The following is a 20,469-nucleotide window of genomic DNA, read 5'->3' as shown; positions in this document are numbered from 1 at the left end:
CAAGAGTATAATTAAATAAATAAGTACTGTAAGCCAAGATGTGGGGCTGAAGCAAGACTCTGCTTTGTTTCACTCTGGCCTTGAATTATGCCTCAGTGTTTCAACATCCTCCTCACAATAAAATCCTTCTTACGGAGCATTACATGGATTGTGTTGGAGTTCTAGGGGAGATGGGAAGGATTTCAATCCCACAAAACAAAGGCAAAAGAAATCCCCAGCAGCCCGAGCTCTTCTCCCTTAGGTCCCTGACTGGCCCCTGCCTGGGTCTCCTTGACTCCCCATTTCTTTTCAGGACGCTTTCCCCATCTCCTCTTCTGAGTCAAGTGGGTCCAGGCTCTTGCCCCCAACTTGTATACTTCACTGCGCGTGAAAAACACCTGCAAGTCAGAGTTCCTCGAAGTGTGATCCCAGACCAGAATTATCAGCACTACCTGGGAACACAGTTGGAATGCCAATTCCATGTTCCACTCCAGACTCAGTGAGTCAGAAACACAGCAACCTGCAGTTTAATGAGCTCTCTGGGTGAGTCCAAGACATGCTTCCAGGTTAAGTTAACCTTGCCTGCTCCGAAAACAGTTCACTCATCTTTGTTATGCAGGCAGCACCATGGGGAGGGAAGATGGATTTTTTTTCTCTCCTCAATGCCCCCTCTGGAGCCCTCAGCTTACTAAACTATTCCCCCAACACTAGTATGTGTATCTGGTGCAAGAGGATTCTCATTCTAAGCCAAACTGTTGCAGACAAATGCATGTTCACCGCAAAAAAGAAAAAAAAAGTTTTAAGAGAACATTAGTGAAAGTTTAATTCGCACTCCCCAAGGGTACCCACCTGCAGTCTCCTATACATCTTTCTCAAGGTTTCTGAGCACACAAGCAAAGACGTTTATACTTTTAAATAAAACCCCACAAAAGTAGTTTGTACTGTTTGCTCATTTCATATGTTTTTGTAATCTGTTGTGGCAGAGTCAGACAAAACACAGAGGTATGTAGAAATCAATCAGTTGACATTGTTGGTATTTTTAGGGTTGTGGCCTTGCCAAACAGGAAATATTTGAAAAGAATACACAATTCGCGTAACCAAACAAGTCACTCTATGTGCCAAGGACTAAGAAAACTACAGGGAAGAAAAGGTGAGGCCAAGGATTGAGATGTATCGACTTTACATGCTCACAGAAACCCAAAACACAAGACAATAACAGAACTATCCAACGGAACCAGATTGATACATCCCTAAATAACAAACGCGACAACATTATGACCAAAGTCAGTTATAAGTAATGACATTTCCAGACAAATAGGCTTCAGATCTTCAAGGCGTGCCATGTATACCTCATGTTCCCAATTTCGTGTACTGCAATCCACGAGTTACACCCTTTGGAGGAGAAAGGCTGGTTTTTCCACTGTTCCAGCTTCCTGGGCGTTTTACAGCCGCGGGGCGGAAAAAGCCGGCGACGGGGAGCATTGGGCTCCCCACGCGGCCCCGTGGCCCCGCCCCGGTCATTCCAGGCCACTCGCGTCCCGAGGCCCCCCGTGGGGAGCGGGCTGAGCACGAGGGCGGTGATTGGTTCCGGGCCAGGGTGGGCGGGGCTCGGCGGCCGGCCTATAAAAGTCTCGCGCGGCGGAGGTAGCTTTTTGCGTCGGCGTCTTCTGCAGCGTCTCCCGTTGCCTGAGTTGTCCTCGTAGCCCTGAGCGGCGCGCGTCCCCGATAGTCATGGCGTTGAAGGCTGTGTGCGTGCTGAAGGGCGACGGCCAGGTTCAGGGCACCATCCACTTCGAGCAGAAGGCAAGGGCAGGGGAGGGAGGCCGGCGGAGAGCTGTGCCTGCGCACCTGCGCCTTGGAGCGGCCGGCCGCCGGGGCCTCGGGCAGCCCTTGCCACGCCCCCGGCGCGCGGGTCGGCGGGTCGGTGCGGCCGGCCTGCCCTGCAGTCGCGCGGTTCGCCGGAGCCGTCCACCCGCGCGCGGCCGCGAAGTGCTGAGTCACCGGGCGGGCGAACCTGGCGGCGGCGGCGGCGGCAGCGCGTGGCGAGGCCTGGGCGAGGGTGCAGGGAGGGAACGCCCGGCCGACCCCGTGGGTGCCAGCAAGCGCGGGCCCCAGAGAAAGGCGAGGAAGCGAGGGAGGAAGGCCGGATGCCCCTCCCGGGGCCCCTTCGGCGGCCTAGGGCGGAGGCCTCCCTGGTGTTCTCCAGGGCTGTGGCCCTTTCTTGCGGGGTCGTTTTCTGGGTCCTGAGATCCTGCAGATTCTGAGTTGCGCAGTCCGAGGCGCCGGCCGCCCTTGAGATCCGGGGGTGGCGGGTGCGGTCGGGAGACCTGGGAATTGTAGCATCCGTTATCCCTTTGGGGCTTCCTTTCCAGCTTGAGCTAATTCAGGGGTCAGAAAACTACGGCCTGCGGGCCTGATCTGTCCCGGGGGCCGTGTTTGTACAGCCCTTGAGCTAAGAGTGGTTTTTATATGTTTTTCTATGTTTATGTTTAAACATGTGGAAAAGAGTATGCGACGGAGACCCCTTACAGAAGTTTACTGACCCCTGCTCTAGGTCATCGTCAGGCTATAAGGGTAAAGGAAATGGCCTTGATCAAAGCTCCAAAAGCCAGAGATCTAGCAGACTCCCTTGGAGGGGATTTTCCAGAGGAGTGATTTTTAACTCCGAGTGCACAGTAGACTCATTTGGGGAGCTTTTTAACATGCACCTACCAGGACCCAGCTCTGGACCAGTTACATCAGAGTCTGTTAGGGTGCATTCTGCACTTTGCTATATTTAAGGTTTCCCAAGTGGTTTTTAACAGTGCATGGAGGATTGAGAATTCCTGTTGGTAGAGAATGGTGGATGGGGTTTGGGATTCCAACTTTGGGAGACCTGGAGTATTTCCATTGCATGGAATTGTTACTTAACTCTGCTCTTGGAGCATTTGTTTAGCCAAATGCTTTGTAAAGTGGCTTTGAAAATTCTCTACCAGTAGGCCTGGTAATGAGATGGTAGAGGGTAAGCGTCCCAACAAACCTTGTAAAATAAAACTAAAGAAACACTCGTCAGTAATGTTGCAAAACACAGGTGTTGTAAGGGAGGTGCTTGTGTTAAGATTGTCTCCCCAAATCTTAGGTGACCAGTGGAAGATTGTTTATGTTGTGCATGGCTTGTTAATCATGAGGGACTGTTCAACGTATGTATGAGATTTAGTCTCTAAAATGGTTTATTAGAATGTGAGAGGACAGGAAAAGTCATCTAGGTAACTTTCCCAACTATAAATTTATATGAGGGAGAACTTAATTTGAGCTTAATTTTTTCCTTTAAGTGATTTTGAAATTTTCTGGAAAAGGCTCTTTGGCATTTGACTAAATTTTGCTGTTTTTATTTGCTAGACTTTGTTTTGTCCACCTTCCTTCCTCCCACTAGAGAATCTTAGAAGCCTCTGAGGAATCCCTTCCCTCTAAACGCTGAGAAACAGCTCTTGGCATTACATTCAGAAGCCAGGCTGTGAATCCATTCATAACTGAGGTTCCCTTAGTTTTTCCACCTTCCCTGAGTGGCGTGTGTGGCTCCCTCTTTCATGTTCTGAAATTCATTTTGATGGTGCTGTTTGTACCTGATAAAGACCCTCCTTTAATGCAGATGTATTAAATTAGCAATAAACTATTTCTCGGCCTATTGGATGTTTTAACATTTTGGATTAGTTTCCAATTTTTACAAATCAGAAACTTTCACCCGTAAGTCCAAATTCCTAGCTTCTCTTGAAAAACTTGGTGATCTGCCTGTACTGAGGCTTCAGTAGTCCGGGGCAAAACTGTGCGGGACCGGTTTCCATTCCTCCTCCTTCCCTGAACTGTTCTACTCATTTGAGATAGTGGCTTGGCCCCTGTGGGCTTGCACCCGGGCAGCTTACTGGCGGACTACTTCCGTGTGCTCTGTGCATTACCTGTTAGATGGGGGGTTGGCAGAACCTATCATGTTTCTCTCTCTGCTTTTGATAACATGGTGTGTTTGGGGGGATAACATTCACATTTGGGTTTTTCCAAAATTAAAGGTTGTACCTGGAAGAATAATATCTATTCTCAAAAAGAAACACAAAAGGCAGTGGTCACCATGCTGCTTTGTTTGAGCAGTGGTATCCAGCCAGTGAAAAGTCAGATCTTCAAGGTTAACACCTCCTGTAATTTTTGGTCCTGGCTTTTTAAAGGCAAAGACACCATCATGTATTACTGTATGGTGGGGATGATGTGTATGTTTTATTTCAGTTCCTAGAGTAGAAAGGTTATCTAGGTTTCAGTGCCTAATAAGACTAGAGAAAACAGTACTTCTGGTTAGACTAGAATCAGTCCTCCAGGAGCAGTGGGGTAGGGTATTTTCTGGCTGTGAATCAAAAATATTCTATGCTGGAAACTGGTAAACACTCCTCTTGTGGAGAGTGGAGAACAGGGATCCTTGGGTAACAAGTTGGTCACTCCCGGGGTGCTTCTTTTCTTTTCTCTTTCTCCCTTCCTTCCTTTCTTCCTTCCAGGCAGATCTGTATGTTTGCTAGTATGGAAGAGTGTCTGCATAAAGAAAGCAAGGTGCTAAAAAAAGAAGTATGATGTGCTGACATTTGGATTAAAACATTTGATATGTACACACACACTCACCATGCGCAAGTACAACCTGTTTGTACTATTTACAGAATAAACAAGAACGTACTTAAATGAATAGTTAGGCAGCTTCCTGGAGGTTCAGTGCTAGAAAGTGGTGGGCCTGGAATTTGAACACAGATTTTTCAACTCCCAAGTCCATGTTCGTTGTTTTCCATTTTCCTGTGAACGGTAAAGATAATTCGGCTGTTTTCTTTGTTCAGAAGCCTTTGCTCTCTCAAACTTCTCGCCCTTTTCTTTGAATAAAGGAAAATGGGCCAGTCATGGTATCGGGGTCCATTTCAGGATTGGCCGAAGGCGATCATGGATTCCATGTCCATCAGTTTGGAGATAACACACAAGGTGGGTGTTGTGCTGGTCTGGTGACTTGCGCTGATTTAATCTAGTGAGGGAAACTGGGTAGAGTTACCCCCAGGCATTAAAAACTCAGCATGAAAAAAACAAAAGTCAAGTTATGTGACTACCTCAGGGATGTATTAGTCACAGAAGTGGTTTTTGACTCTTAACGTGTGGAATGAAAGGGAAAGGAGTTGATTTTTTTTTATCTTGATTATGGTTTGATTATCAGTGATTGCACGTTTGTGAGTTGCAGGCTGAGGGCAGGTGTGGCGAGGGCAGGTGTGGCGAGCGCAGGGTGCGTGTATTTGCGTTCCCGTTAAGAATAGCTCCACACCTCCGACTCGGGATCCTCAGTGGGGGGGAAGTAAGATACAAACTGATGATAGGATGATTGTAAACTGTTGGACTGAGTTTCACTTTCTCAATTTAGGATTAGAAGCAAGTTAAAAGCTTATGGGTTAAATTGCTTTTAGTGACCTTTTGCCATATTTGAGTAATCTAAACAATGTTTAGACTTTTAATGATGAGAACTTGATTCATTTTGCTGGAAAACTTGTTTTTAATGTTCCATAATTTTGTTCCTATAGTGATTTAATGATCAGATTTGATCCATTTTAACAATTATAAAAATTCCTCCAGTGGTTTCTTGGTTTTACTGCTTCTGCTTTGGGGGGTGATTGCTCTGTGGCTTTGACTTAAGTGTGCCACACCCTGTAACCTGCATGCCTTCTCCCTGGGGTGGGAGGGCTTGAGGGGGCAGTGGAGTATGGATAAAAGCTGTAAACAGGGGAAACTTTCCATCAGCTTTTGGATGAAGAACCATGTCATAAAAGAACCTGCATTGTTGTGGTTGTGTTCTGTGTGAATGGTGTTCCCTGGTGCACAGGAGTGCCATTTTTACAGAATATAACCTGAGTGCCATCCCCTAGAGCTGTGTGAGGCAACAGCCCTTGGGCGTAAGGTGCCATATTATATCCTGGATGCCCCCAAGTAAAGGCCACAAATGGGAGAGCTGCTTGGTAGCATGTTGCTAGGGAGATAAGTTTTTTGTAGTTAGGGTATGCTGTCATCTTATGAAGTAGAATCATCATCATGGGATTTTAATAGTAGAACCACCATTGAAGGTCAATTTTTGGCCTTCTTATTTTACAAAGCAGTGAAGAAACCAAAGCCCAGAGAAGGTTATTAACTTTACCAGTACCACACAGTGGTTAGAAATTGCCTCTACTCCCTGCCCATTTTAAGGTGTTCCTTTCTGTTTTTATTAGCCTACAAGTCACAATGTGGGTCAGTACTTTTTCCATTTGAGGTTTTAGCAATAATCAGTTTCTTTCTAGAATTTATTTTGGAATTTTGATTCATAATTTAGCTACTTTTCTTGGTAAATAGGCTGTACCAGTGCAGGTCCTCACTTTAATCCTCTGTCCAAAAAACATGGTGGGCCAAAGGATCAAGAGAGGTGAGTGACCTTAACTCTTTTTGAAATTAACAGGGATGACTTTTGGGGGTCAGTATGGGTATACTACTTGCAGAGTGCATGCTAAGATAATTGCACCTCTGCTCTTGAACTTGTTGCCCCCATGTAACCTTTTGCCCCCAGGTGCTAGAATGCCTTACTCCCTAGGCTAAGGAATTGACAAATGGGGACACTTAGAAACGATTTGGTTTTGTAGCATTTATTGAACATAGAACTAATACAAGAGCCAAAGGGAACTAATACAGGAAATGTCATGAGTAACAGTATTGTCAGCCACTAGCAAAATAAACCATCATCGTGTGAAACATTGGAAGATTTGTAGATAAAAAATTGATACTGAAAATTCATTGAGACTTCATTTGTATGTGTTTGTTTTCTGAGAGCCTTTCAGGAAAATACTAAATATAAGGACAAGGATTAATTTATTTTTCTGTCAGAGGCCTGGGGGCATAGCTGTCTTAGCCATGCCAACACTGAACAGGCATCAATAACTTAAGGTTTACCCTTTGGTACTTTACCTCTGAAATTAGAAGTGCACCCCCATCCCACGACTTCCCAGAGCTTTGCTTTATAAACTTGAAGCCTTGTTTGAAGAGCCTTGTATCTAGAACATCTAGTTACTTGTTTTTAAACTTGTATGTTTTCAAACAAAATTTTGTCAGCCTGGAAAGTGGGTCCTGTTTGGTACATAGACTATATCTACCTCTTAGCCCACTGTTAACGTTTCTGATTCAGTCTGTTTTTAATTTAGCTCATGAGCTGAAGTTAAATGTAAATCAGTCCTAATTCCTCTAATGCTTTTTCAATGTTAGGCATGTTGGAGACCTGGGCAATGTGACTGCTGGCAAAGATGGTATGGCCATTGTGTCTATTGAAGATCCTGTGATCTCACTCTCAGGAGACCATTCCATCATTGGCCGCACAATGGTGGTAAGTTTTTGTATAGTAAGGATATGCATAAATTTCTTCTAACACATGGTCATGTATCCTTTCATGATTTCATGATTATTAATCCTGGTTTCTAAGGATCCACATAAATTGTACCTTTAGTTCAGATTAGGAAAAGCAATTATTTTATTGGATGGTTATAGTAAAGATGAGTTAATGATCTAGATTGGTTAGAACACTGTTGTGCTAAATAAGGAAGATGCAGTAATAAGGCAGATTATATCTGATATTAGATCTGTGTTATAGAAACAGAATTGGTCTTTATCTAGTCTTATTTGTATTTTTTTGTGTGGGGGAGGGGGAGGGAATTAGGTTTATTTATTTAATGGAGGTACTGGGGATTGAACCCTGGACCTCACGCGTGCTGAGCACACACTCTGCCACTTGAGCTGTACCCTGCCCCGTCTAGTTTTAAAATGGCTGTTTTCTCGCCATTTGGTTTTCCCCTTGCAGTTAACCGGAACATTTTTAGTCTAAAACCTGGGGTGGACCTCAGCACTGTATTCACTCCTGTCTGCAGGTTATCATCACCTGTTTCACGCGTGGGAAGCAGCTGCCCAAGCTATGTAGGGAGCTGCAGCTGGTTCAGACAAAGCACGCCGTCTCGGCTCCCTTTGGCTTGCTCCAGAGGGCCGTTAATATTCAGTAGACACTTACTTTCAGTTGATCCTTTATCCTTAGAATTTTCTTCAGCTATAGTTATGAAGCAGAAAAATCATTTATCAGTGTTTGATGAGCAAAAATATAAATATTATTGTGTGAATATTTGAGACATTTTTAGGATTACCTCTTATTTATGGACCTGTAGTTCATTAGGCACGATTTTGATAAGTTTCTTTCTGATTCACTTTTTTTCCCCACAGCAATTTATACTCAAAGAATGACTACTGTAACTGAGCTTACTAAAGTTTCCCATGGGGGATTCAGCATGTGGCGGCCTTTTAACCTAATTGTGTGCTTTTAGTACTTCATTTAGAGACAGCAATGCTTACCTAGTGTTTATGTTTAGGGGTAACACATGCCTTTGCATTATCAAGAAAAACCTTTGAGTAGTAGTTTCTACTTTTTACTACTAGATTAAATATGAATATATTTTCCTGCTAGTAGGATTAATTTACCATGCCACTTTATAATGTTGTTTCTTAAAAGTCTTCTGGGTATTGCAAGAAGAGATGGTAATTGCTTGATAACCCTAAGTTAATGTTCTTAAAATTTTTTAAAGGTCCATGAAAAACCAGATGACTTGGGCAAAGGTGGAAATGAAGAAAGTACAAAGACGGGAAATGCTGGAAGTCGTCTGGCCTGCGGCGTGATTGGGATCGCCCAATAAGCATTCCCTAGGACGTGGTCTGAGTCCTAGTAACTCATCTGTTGTCTTGCTAGTTGTAGAAATTTAACTTGAGAAATGTTAAACACTGTAACCTTAAATGTGTGATTTGTGTGACTTTTAAAAATTGCTTTACGTTCCTGTAATGAGAACTGATTTGTGATCATTTGGAAGATTTGTATCTTTGTAAAAGTCATATTCAGTTAAAATGTGTTTCATTGATCTCTGTATTTTGCCACACTTAATCACATGTGGATATTAAACTTAATTGTCTGTCTTCAGTTCTCACTTAAGCCTGCAATAAACAGATACTTTCTCTGACACTGTATTTTGAGCCTGTTAAAGTATTTAAATTGAAATTCTAAATTAGCTGATACTCAGAGCTTGAATGGAACAGATTATTATGTTGATAGGTATTAACTATTTCATGGAGCCCTGTTTTTAAGGTGTTTTAACTGAGGTCACCAAAATGTTTAGTTTTAGCAACTGGTAAATTTAGCTAAGACTAAGTTGAACTTTAATCTTGGACAAATAGGCTATCCTTTGTTAAATTTTAGGGAAGTTACTTTTCCTGCTTAAGCCACTTCGGTATTTTGATTCAAAAAGTATGTAAGTTTTTAAAAAGTAGATCTTACGGTTTAAGAGAGCCCTTTGATAGCTTGTGGTGAAATTGTGAACAGCAGGTTAGAGCCTCAGTTAGCTAGTAAGATTAATTTACCTACCTGCCAAAATGGCACATGTTCCATTTTTGTAGACCTGCGAACATTTAGTTTATAATAAAAGTGGAGGTTGGAACAATCTGCTTTCAGATAAGCCTCCTTAAATGCATTATACTATTGTAAGGTGGAAGCAAGGAAATGTGTTCTATTTAAATATAAGAATTTATATATCCAAGTAGTGAATTCCAGTCTATTTTCTCAACACATTGATTGCCATGTCACCCAAACTTGGGTGACATTTGTATTTCCTCAAGGGCACCTGATCCTCAAGTCAGTGATCAACGTGTTAATGTAAATATATACCTGTAAGAGAATGGTTTTAAATGTTAATCTCAGGTTTGACTGTGAGCTAGTTTATTAATTGAAAATTGCAGAATATTATTCTGATAGAGAAGCCAGAAGTAATTTTGACTGGTCACAAATGTATATTGGGCTTTATCAAATGTATCATCATTTGGGCTTTATCAAATGTAGGGAAAGCTAATTTAGAAAAAGACTAGTGTTTTCAAAGTTTTTAAATTGGTGATAATTTGCTCACAATAAATTGTTAAACGCATCATCAGGGAGTTTAAAAGCAATCACTACTGGCCTTCACTAATGTAGTTTGTTACATACATGGGACAAGGCTCAAGTACAGGACTTGCTTGTGTCCTTTAAAGCCTCAAGTGTAATTACTACCACTTGGTAGTTTGGGGTTTTGCCACGTGCAAATAGAGTGCTGTAAATACTTTATATTGGCAATACAGGGCTGCAAGTCTTGGAAATCTGGACACTAATTAAATGTCTCTTTCTAGAAGCAGTTTCAGCTAGGACTTTTAAACTTCCTGGTGGGCCAACATAAAATTAAGGAAAAATTTTGTAACTCAAGTCTGCAAATATGAAATGACGTATTCTCTTATTTTCCAAAAGCAAGGACAAAAAAAAATAGCTGTAGATACATTCTCCCCATCAAAACAAAGATCTTGCTGTAGAAAACTAAAACCAAAGTAATAAAGCAGCTTCACCTGGGGATGAGGGCAAAGAAAAAGTTAATTGCTCAGCACCCTGAAACTAGGACAGTTAAGAAATGTGAGAAAAAACCTTCAACAAGGACATAAATATTTGGATTGTGTAACGGCAGCCTTTTCCTTGGCACTGGGTAAGCGGTTTTATGTAACTGCTTTTCTGTACTATTTCAGGTATGGGTTTGATTTGGCTTTGGATGTCTTCATGTAATAGTTCTTGGATACCTACAACTATTTTTCCTAGTTAACCCAACAATTTTACAGAAGAGATAAAAGTATATGTGGCAAAAGGTTCAGTTTACCTATGCCCAGCAGGGGGTTTAAAAAATGATAAGGAAAGGCAACAGGCAAGGCTGTAGAATAGGTTGCATTCAAGCCCTTGAACAGATATAAGACAAAAAGCTTTTGCAAATGTTAACCTTGATTTCTTTCATCCTTTTGAAAAAGTTAACGGGATGGCAGGAAAAACACCCAGCCTTCTAAATAAGTAATACCCAATCAGATAATGTATAGTACAACAGGTAGGGAAACGTCGGGATCCAATTTTTCCCCCAGCAAAATTTTTCTTTACAGAGTAATTAGGGCAACATTTACCACAAAGACAACGGCAAAAAAAGAAAACCTTGACTGAGTTGCAAAACAAGCTTTTCAGTTAACATTAAAACCACTAACCTTTACCTTATGACTGAAATGCTAAAAATCAAAAATATTACAAATGAAAAGTGAGAGTAACTACATAAAGATGTCTATTTCCATCAAATAAACAAGTCTAATTTAGACTCCAATACAGTATTAACAGCTCAAACTTTGATAGTGAACAATCCTTTTCCACCTTAATGCAGTGTAGGAAGAATAACACACATTAAAGTTTGTTACGAAAATAGAGTTTATTAAAAACATCCCTATTGTTTTTGAGGAGCTTTCACCGTTACCTTGTCTTAAATTAAAAAAAAAAATAGCACTTCTAATTACGATTTGTAAACTTTTTAAAGTCAAAACTTTTAAAAAGTTACAGCAAAAAGGGTAATATTTATTCATATTTTCAGTATTTTTTGTTATTTTGTGGCTATTTTTAAATAGAAGGGAAGCAATCAAATTGCTTACAATTCCCCGCCAACTACTGCGGGGCTGATAAGCAGGAGCAAATATGATACAGCATCTGTACACCTCAAGCTCTACACTCCGGAAGCGTCACTGTCACATTTTGACAAATTCCAGTCTCTAACGAGGAGCCTCTGCTGCTGAGCCGGAATCCTTGTCAGGTTCAACGGATGAGGTAGCCTCAGCAGGCAACTCTTCAGAAGGTCTTACGACTGCAGACTCAGACTCCCCCTTGCCAAGTTCTGAAACAGTGTCTACGGTTCCCACTTGGCTAAGGGGAGGTTCAGCGGCTTTGTTCCCACTGGCCCTGTCTGCCACCTCGGGCTTTTCCTTCCCTCGGTTTTCTTCCTTCTCCCTACGAGACTCTCTATCTCTAGAATCTCTCTCTCTGTCTCGGTGCCCACTAGAGCGTCTATTCCTCTCTTCCAAGTCTCGGTGCCTGTCCCGGTCAGGGCTCCTTCTTCCCCACTCTCTCCTTTCACGATTACAATTATCTCTATCATCATTACGGTTCCCATACCGTTCCCGGTCATTCTCCACCCTACTTCCGAAAGATCTTCTTCCAAACCTTTCTTGGTCTCTACCTGCATTGAACTGCTGCCTGTTATCGTTTCTAAACGGCTGTGGCTGGTGCTGAGTCGGTGGCGGCTGCTGAGTCGGTGGCGGCTGCTGAGTCGGTGGCGGCTGCTGAGTTGGTGGTGGCTGCTGCGGCTGCCTTCCGTCTCTGTCTTCAGGAGCGCCTGGGCCTGGTCCTGGGGCCCCGAGCCCCGGCATTCCACCAGGCCGAACAAAGGGGCCATGGGGTGGAAAGGGGCCTTTCATTCCGTGAGGCGGAGGCATTCCAAAGCCCCCTGGGCCTGGTGGCGGACCTCTATGCATCATGTGAGGTGGCATGGGACGAGGTGGCATCAGAGGAAATCGCTGTAAATGGGGTGGAGGCATTCCTGGCGGGCGCTGGAGTGGGATTAGGCCAGGTCGGGCACCAAGAAGACCAGTGGATGGGGCTTGGAGCCCAATTACAGGACCAGGTGCAACTCCTTGAGTACCTGAGAGGCAATAAAAATAAAAATGTAAATAACATAGAAGACGTCACACTACTTTCAACTATTTCCTGTGGAGCTTGAAGTAAAATGAAATTCAGACCAAAATCTTCAAACTTTGTATTGTTTGCCAGTCTACCTGGGAGAAACTCAATGCGAGGGCCCAGTAACAACCCATGGCAAGCAGTTCTAAAGATATGTTACACACTTAAATTAGATAAAGCTATCTATTACTAACATACATAAAAACATTAGTACCTAATATAAGTAGAAGTCAAAATAAACTGCAAAAGGAAATTATATCAATTTTTGGAAAGAGTATGTGAAAATCTCCTTTCATAGCCTTGATTAGTAGCTGTTTTACCATTCAAAATACTCAAGAAACACGTGCTGTGCCCTAATGAAATAAAGAACCGAACTGAACCAATTGAAGGTTATTTCAGGTATACTCTCGGAAAATTTTATACTCCAAGTCTTAATTTATTACTAGAAGAAAATGTGGCCAATGACCCAGAAAATCCAGTAAAGAGAGAGGGCTCTTTGTCACTAAAATGCTTCACGTAGTTATTATGCAGTAAGCATTACTTAAACACTAATGCTTATCAAATGACCCGTGCACAAACAGGCCCCTTTCCAAAGCACAGCATAACATGTATGCTGCTGGGCTGAAATGACTGCTAAACCATGCTGAGTGTTCAGCCATTCACTTTTTGCCCAAAGGTGGCAAAACTGATAAAGTTAGTGCTACTGAAAGTGACAATGACTTACTGGTTTTATGTCCCATTTACAGGAGGGTTTGCTCATAAGTTTCGGTTTAAGACACTTCCTCCTACTCACTTTAGCAAACATTTAACAAGTCCTGTTTGCTCCTAGATTTTTTGTATAAACAGTTAATACTAATACGACAGGTAAGAATTTCTACTTTAGTTTGCACTCCTCAAAACAGGTGCTCCAATACTATTCTGCTAGACTTAGGCACTAAACAGAGCAGACTGGAAAATATACGTGTATCAGTCTATACTTCTCTTAACACTGAAGACTCACCACTTTGGTATTTACTTTAACAGAGTATCTTCTTTCAAATGCTTAAAGAGAACTATGTTTGGTGAAACAAGTTTTAACACAGAGGTGACCTTGGACACATGCCTCAGAAATGCGGACAACTTACCTGCCTCATTTTGAGATAAAATGAGATGAACATCTAAGTGAGCTTAGAGCTTGGCACACAGTTGGGTGCTTGTTATTATTCACACATGTATTCAGACAGATGATAAATATTTCACTTTGCAAAAACAGCATTTTTCATTTCTGACTGTTAAGATCTTACTAGCCTCTCCTGGTCCCCCCAAAACCACCATAGTTTACAGTCAAGCACTCTGGTAGTTGGGAAAGATATGAATACACTGAGCTTCCATATGCCAGGCCCAAAGTTTAGAAATACTAATTACCATGGTGAAAGGTGAAATGATGAAATAGATGGATAAGGCAAAGACCTCATCCGTCCACAGATTCTTCAGACTGTCCTTAGGAAAATTCCAATGAACATATATAGAACCACCACCTATACCATATCAGACTGACATGAAATCCACAGCAGACAAACATTCTTCATATCATTTAGTGAACATCTGAGCGTATACCATACAGCAGGACAACAAGGCACCCAAGATAGGTCCTTTCTCCCACTTTTTTTAAAAACTTTTTTTGGGGGGGTGGGGAGGGGAGGTAATTAGGTTGGTTTGTTCATTCATTCATTTTAATGGAGGCACTGGGGACTGAACCCAGGACCTTGTGCGTGGTTAGCACGGCACTCTACCACTGAGCTATACTACACCCTCCCCACCTTTCTCCCACTTTCTAAATGCATCGTGCAGTCCCAGTATTTGTGGACTTCAACTCAAAACAGGCAGCAAAAAAGTATGTACCCAGGGACAACCTCTTTTAATAGAGGTATATATGGAAATACTTTAAAAAGTCAAACTCTACTTTCCCACTAGCTTTCTAAAAAACATTTTGGGGGGGGGATTAGGTTTATTTATTTATTTTAATGGCAGTACTGGGGATTGAACCCAGGACCTCATGCACGTTAATTTAAGCACACACTCTACCCATGAGCTATAATGCCCCCTACCAGCTTTTGTTCAAGGACTAAAACGATCAATGTTTACTATTAAAAAGTTACTGTAGCACATTCCAGTACCCAACTATAGGATCAAAGGGCCAAAAGCAAGTTTTAAAATAACACTAGAAAAACGGGGAAGAGGTTCAAAGCATCTTCTTATAACAAAAGTTTTAGGTTCAGATGAGTCTTTAACAGGAAACACTGATTTACAGAATGATGGGAAGGTCCTATTCCTAATTTCTCCATGATGACTGGCTTCCTCAACTACCCATCTGACAGCTGCCAAAAGAAGCAAGGCCAACCTCAACCTTGTACAGAAGAGATCAAATGAGCAATGATTCTTTATAAAATATAACCCTGTCTCTAGGAACACATCTCTAAGTCCTTTATCATATGCATTTGAAGGTGTATACAGATTGATTTGACAGGGTTAACTTTTATGTTTAAACCGCCTAGAAAAACTAGTGCCTAATTCATCTAGTCCATAAAAGTGGATATTTGTATTTGGGATTTGCTTAAAATACTATATACTCAAATCCCTTCCCCTTTTCATAGATAAGTCCATTTCCTTCTAACACTTTATAGACCATCAAAGTTTATAGATTTCCCTGTTAGAATATTCCCATTGTTCCAAATGTTGGCCTTCAGACCACAGAAGTGGTGAAATTATGGACTGTTTTTGCTTATCTGTTGTTTTGCATTCAAATAAAAAAGTACAGCTTTTATAATAGAAGTTATATTTAAAAATACATCAGGCGGCACAAGCTCTTGGTAGGCATAGTAGCTGAAATTAACTTTTATTTTTATTAGGAAAGCTGACACTATGCACATGCCGACAGAATATATAGTGGGTTACCCATGTCTAAATGGCATTCAAAGCAGTTATTCATTTTATTTGGAAGTATGACATGCAGTATCACTCACGAGTTACAAACTCAAAAAAATTCACTCATACATGTGTTGAACATCTGAGGTTTACATTAACTCATTTAATGTGCTAGGGATTAAAGATTAAAAAAATTTAGTCCTTCCCTTCAAACAGGAGAGCGCCTCGTAGAAACACAAATGTCAACTGCTGTAGGAGATGGCACATACTATAGTATGCTGACAAGGGTGGAACTGATAAAGCTGGTGTATGTGAATCTGAGTGGGAATCCCAGGGGATGTCTGAATTGGGTCTCGAAGGGGAAAACATACAAGGTCAATACGAGTAAGAAAGGTTATTACTGGTCAAGAGAACAGCAGCTTCTGAAAGGCTTATCAACAGGAAGGTGAAGCAGTAAAGTGTGCTGTTTTAAGACTTGCAATAGAACATTTGAGGAAAATCAGAGAGAAGATGAGGTTTATTACTGAAGCAGCTAGAAAGAAATCTGTATAAATAAAAACAGCTATCAATTAAAAGAAAAAAGTTGAGTTTTGTGAGGCTGAACAGGTAGGCTGGGGCAATTCAATCTTGTATGCCATGACAAGGAACTTGGACCCTGATTTTAGAGTGATGGGAAAACTATGGAGGAATTTTTAGCAAGGATGACCCCATGTTCATTTTGAAAGATCCCTCTAGCAAGCTGTATACAGGAAAGCAAGGGGGAGGACGCTGGAGAGCAGCTAGGCTCTTAATCTAAGAATCCAGGAAAAAGACTGAACTAAAGAGGTACTGGAGCTGAGAAGCAGATTTAAGACCGTTAGCAGGCAGAACTGAGAATTTAAGAGAAGGAACATAGCTCTCTGCTTTGAATGAACAAGTGGATGGAGACATCAACGCAATGCAGAAATTTAGGAAGAGATGCAATTTTTGAAGACATGATAAATTTTACATGGTAATACTGAGAGTTGGAGGGGCCTGGGCAACATCCAGTGGAAATGCGCTGAAGAAACTGATTAAATGCATATAGGTAGAGCACAGAAGAGTCATGGTGTTAACTTATCCAGAATATGGGCAAAACAAAAAAGGGAAGAGTTCAGACCTGGGGAAATATCACTCTAGACAGAAATTTCCAAATTTTCTAATACAGTAGGATTTTAGGGCAGACGAAAAAAGTGACAGTCTCAAATGTCTGCATTCAAATTAGAGAAGTATAAGAAATACACAGGCATTTAACTAGCTATTTCTTACAATAAGCCAAAAAAAAAAAACACCTGACAGTTTCACAATTTAAAAATTTAAGTCAAGATTAAAGGGGAGGTGCCATTGCTATCTCTAGCAAAGATGTTGGTAATTATGGGGGAAAAAGAACAAGTATGTTAAAAGGCTAAAGGGGTGGCCAGGGATGAGTAGGTTGATATGGCTTGAGACCAGTGTGGACCTTGAAATCTAGAAGATATTTATAAATAAGGGATACAAATGTACATAAACGAATAGGGCACTTCCCGCCAAGGATGGCCACAGTTGCGTAGTTAGAGAGACATACAGAAAGTTACAAAGGCTTGAATTAAACACTATAGGAGTGATCAACTGAGCACATTAGTTGGACACTTTCATGGAGGATTTAATTTGGATCTTTCAAAAAAAGCAAGGATTTGCTATGTGAAAAAGGAAAGGAAGGGAGGAGGAGGACGAGCAGAAGGAATATCTGAAAAGGCAAGTTAGTAGAAAAAGCAAGGTGCTCATTCTACCTATTCTGCACCATGCTCTCGGCTTCCATCCTATCACAGCCACTGCCTCTACGAAGTCCTGGACCTTTCATTACAAATAACTTTATCACTGCCGAGTTCTGTTTTTCAAATACCCGACTCTAACCCCCTTCCCAGAGCAACTGTCATTCCCACTAGGATCATGTCCCCAGTGCCCTTCACATCTTTACTTTCCTCCTTACCTGCCTTGGAGTCCATGGTTCTCCCTCACCATGTTGCCCGGAAAAACCTCATCGTTGGTTTTAAATGCAACTCTTCTACCTGATCTGCACATGAACACAGCTGCGCACCACCCCCAACATGCTGACTGGTCTTATTTAAAATTTATAACTACAAATACAAGTGCTCCCTTAAATCTGGCGAGCAATTCTAATTTTCCTAGTTGATTCACATTCTCATGTTTCTAGATAATGTGTTTCATTTGTTCCTGTTTCTCCTTAATTCCACTACTCTTGGCTGGTTTGCTGTGTACAGCTTCAGAGATAAAATTCAGAGCCTGTAATTCATCCACGTAAAGGGTAAAATTCAATGGTTTTTAATATATCCAGAGTTGGGCAACCATCACAGTAAATATTAGAACATTTCCACAACCTCAAAAGGAAACCCTGTATCCATTAACCATCATTCTCCATTTCCCTCTAACTCCACCTCAATCCCCAGGCAACCACATATTCTATTTTTTTCATCTCTATGGACTTGCCTATTCTGGACATTTAATATAAGTGGAACCATACAATGTGTGATCCTTTGTGACAGGCTTCTTTCACTCAGCATATCTTCTCAAGGCCCATCCATGTTGTAGCTGGTGTAAGTCTTTCATTTCTTTGTATTACCAGTGAATATTCCATTATACAGAAATACCAGATTTTACTTATCCTAGTTGGTTTATCATTTTAAAAAGGCAGTTATAAAGACTTTATCCACCTGCCTACCACCAAATCTACCAATTTACCCGCACCTGTATCTGTGTCACTCCGCCTGTCTGTGAACTGTGTTCCAAAGGCTAAAGAAGCCTCTTATTCAAATCCTAAGTACGTGCCCTCTCACCTTCATAAGGCTATCAACCTAGCAAGTATCTCCTTTCTTACATCAGAAATTACCCCTCTACTGGGCTTTCCAATAAAAATTTCTAGTCTTTGTCAGTCTTTTAGAAATAAAAATGAACAAAAACCCCCTCCTTCACCTTGCATCTCCCTTCAGCTATCACCATTTTACTGGTTACCTATATAGCACACCTCCTCAAAGAGATGTCCAAAATCACTATCCGTTTCTTCCTCTCATTATCTCCTGATCCTGCATTTACTTATATAGGCTTTTGAACTTATCACGCCAATGAAACCACATTTCTCAAGGTCACCCAGAAGCCTTCATATTCCTATAATCCAGTTGGCAAGTCTCAGCAATCTTCTTTGCCCCAACAAAGGCATCTGATAGTTGATCTCTCCCTCATTCCTAGGAACTCTCTTTCCTGGGCTTAAAGGATTTTTGCTTCCTTGCCCACTGGCTGTGCCCTGTCAGTATACTTTGCTGGATGGAAAATTACAGGATAGTGGTTAAAAGTGTAGGTGTTGAATTCTAGACTCTGCCACTTGGTGCTGTGAGCTTGGGCAAGTTACTTCACCTCTTGATGCTTCAGACTTCCCATCCACAAAATGGGAGTAACTGTGTCAACTTCAAAGGACTGTAAGGCTTAAATAACACTTAGAAGAGTTCCCAACATGTCTTAGTTCTCCATATCAGATTCTCAACTGCTAAATTCTGAAGTGTTCCTGGGCTCATCCCTCACTACTCCCCTACATTTATTTCTTCCTTAGGTAATCTTACAGGCTCTGGTGGCTGTAAATAGTATCTATATTGGCTGATGATACCAGAATTTACATCTTTAGACTTTATTTACCAGTTGTTTAGTTGACCTGAATATTTAGTTGCCCCTGAATATTAAAACATCCAACATTTTAACTCAACATCCTTCTCCTAAGCCTGCTCTTCTTTGAGATCTGCCCATCTCAGGAGTGGCAGTTACACTCTACCAATTGCTCAGGTCAAATACTTAATCATTCTTGACTCCTTTCCCTCCCATATTTAAGTAATAAGGCCATTCTGAGGCTCTATCTTTAAAATACATTCCGAATCCGACTGCCTACTACTTTCACTATACCATCCCAGTGCACACTGCTAGCTCTCTAACCTCATCTATTCCAATGGCATCCATACTAGTCTCCTCTTTCTACTCTTACCAACTCCTATAGTTTGGTTTCTACAGAATACCCATATGTAATCCTTTAAGAAATGTGAACCAGATTACAACACTTTGCTCAAGTCTTACACCAACTCCTGCTGGACTCATGACCAGCCCAACAACCAGCTCTGAACTCATCACTTGCTGCTCTTCCCTTTGATCACCCCTGCTCCAGCCCTAACAGCCCACTGGAGTCCCTCCAACAAGCCAAGTTTGTTCTCAGTCCAAGCTTCCCTTCTGTTATTCCTCCTGAAATGTTTTCCCTCTGCATTTACATGGCTCTTTCCTCTTTTATCTCCGTATTATCTCCTTAGCTGCCCTCCCTGGCCAACCCATTTATAATAGCACATATCATGCAACATTCCTCCGATCCCAGTCTCTGCTTTACTCTCTTCATTGGAGCATCTCCATGCAAAATTATTGGCTTACGATCTAAGCCCCCACTAGAATGTAAGCCCCAGGAAAACAGCTCGTATCTTGTCATTCGGGTATCTTTAGTACCCAAAAGGGTGCCTGGCACACAGTAGGTATTGAGTAAATACATGTTGAATGTATGAATGAATAAATGATGGCACCATAAGTGACGACCAACTCATCAAAAGATACCTCTCATGGGGCAAGAGCAGTGGCTGCCTACAAGGTCCAGGTCTCTCCCCAGGGCAGTGAGTCCACTGTAAACCTATGAAGATCTGAAATTTATTTTAAGCAAAGCAGCAGTGTTCTCTCACAACCTTCTTTTCTGTTCCTAGTCGCAGTTCCACCTTACTTGATTCCAACAGAATGAATTTCTGTGGCATTCTTGCATGAACCTAACACAAAATTTGTTCACATAAGGAAAAAGATTTATCAACCACTGTCGTCTCTCCTACCAATACCCTGAGATTCGTATGTGTACATTATATAAA

The 20,469-nt window shown here is 41.6% G+C and overlaps 2 protein-coding genes across 3 annotated transcripts in view; one reads left to right on the top strand and one right to left on the bottom strand.

The window, feature by feature from the left end:
* The first annotated feature begins 1,619 nt into the window (after positions 1-1,619).
* SOD1 (superoxide dismutase 1) lies at positions 1,620-9,036 on the top strand. The gene is made up of 5 exons (XM_032476461.1): positions 1,620-1,782; positions 4,866-4,959; positions 6,346-6,415; positions 7,246-7,363; positions 8,604-9,036. The coding sequence occupies exons 1-5, from the start codon at positions 1,711-1,713 to the stop codon at positions 8,709-8,711; spliced, it is 462 nt and encodes a 153-aa protein (XP_032332352.1). The 5' UTR covers positions 1,620-1,710; the 3' UTR covers positions 8,712-9,036.
* Positions 9,037-11,299: 2,263 nt separating this feature from the next.
* Positions 11,300-20,469, bottom strand: part of SCAF4 (SR-related CTD associated factor 4) — a 53,017-nt gene continuing 43,847 nt past the window's right edge. For both annotated transcript variants that reach the window (XM_032476449.1, XM_032476458.1), the window contains exon 20: positions 11,300-12,578. In XM_032476449.1, the coding sequence (XP_032332340.1) occupies positions 11,653-12,578 (926 nt within the window). In that variant the 3' untranslated portion in view covers positions 11,300-11,652. The remainder of the gene's footprint in view (positions 12,579-20,469) is intronic.

The sequence above is a fragment of the Camelus ferus genome, chromosome 1, assembly GCF_009834535.1.
Source record: "Camelus ferus isolate YT-003-E chromosome 1, BCGSAC_Cfer_1.0, whole genome shotgun sequence".
Classification (NCBI taxonomy): domain Eukaryota; kingdom Metazoa; phylum Chordata; class Mammalia; order Artiodactyla; family Camelidae; genus Camelus; species Camelus ferus.
The sequence above is the reverse complement of the archived record's forward strand: the minus strand, read 5'-3'. Positions and strand labels throughout refer to the sequence as shown.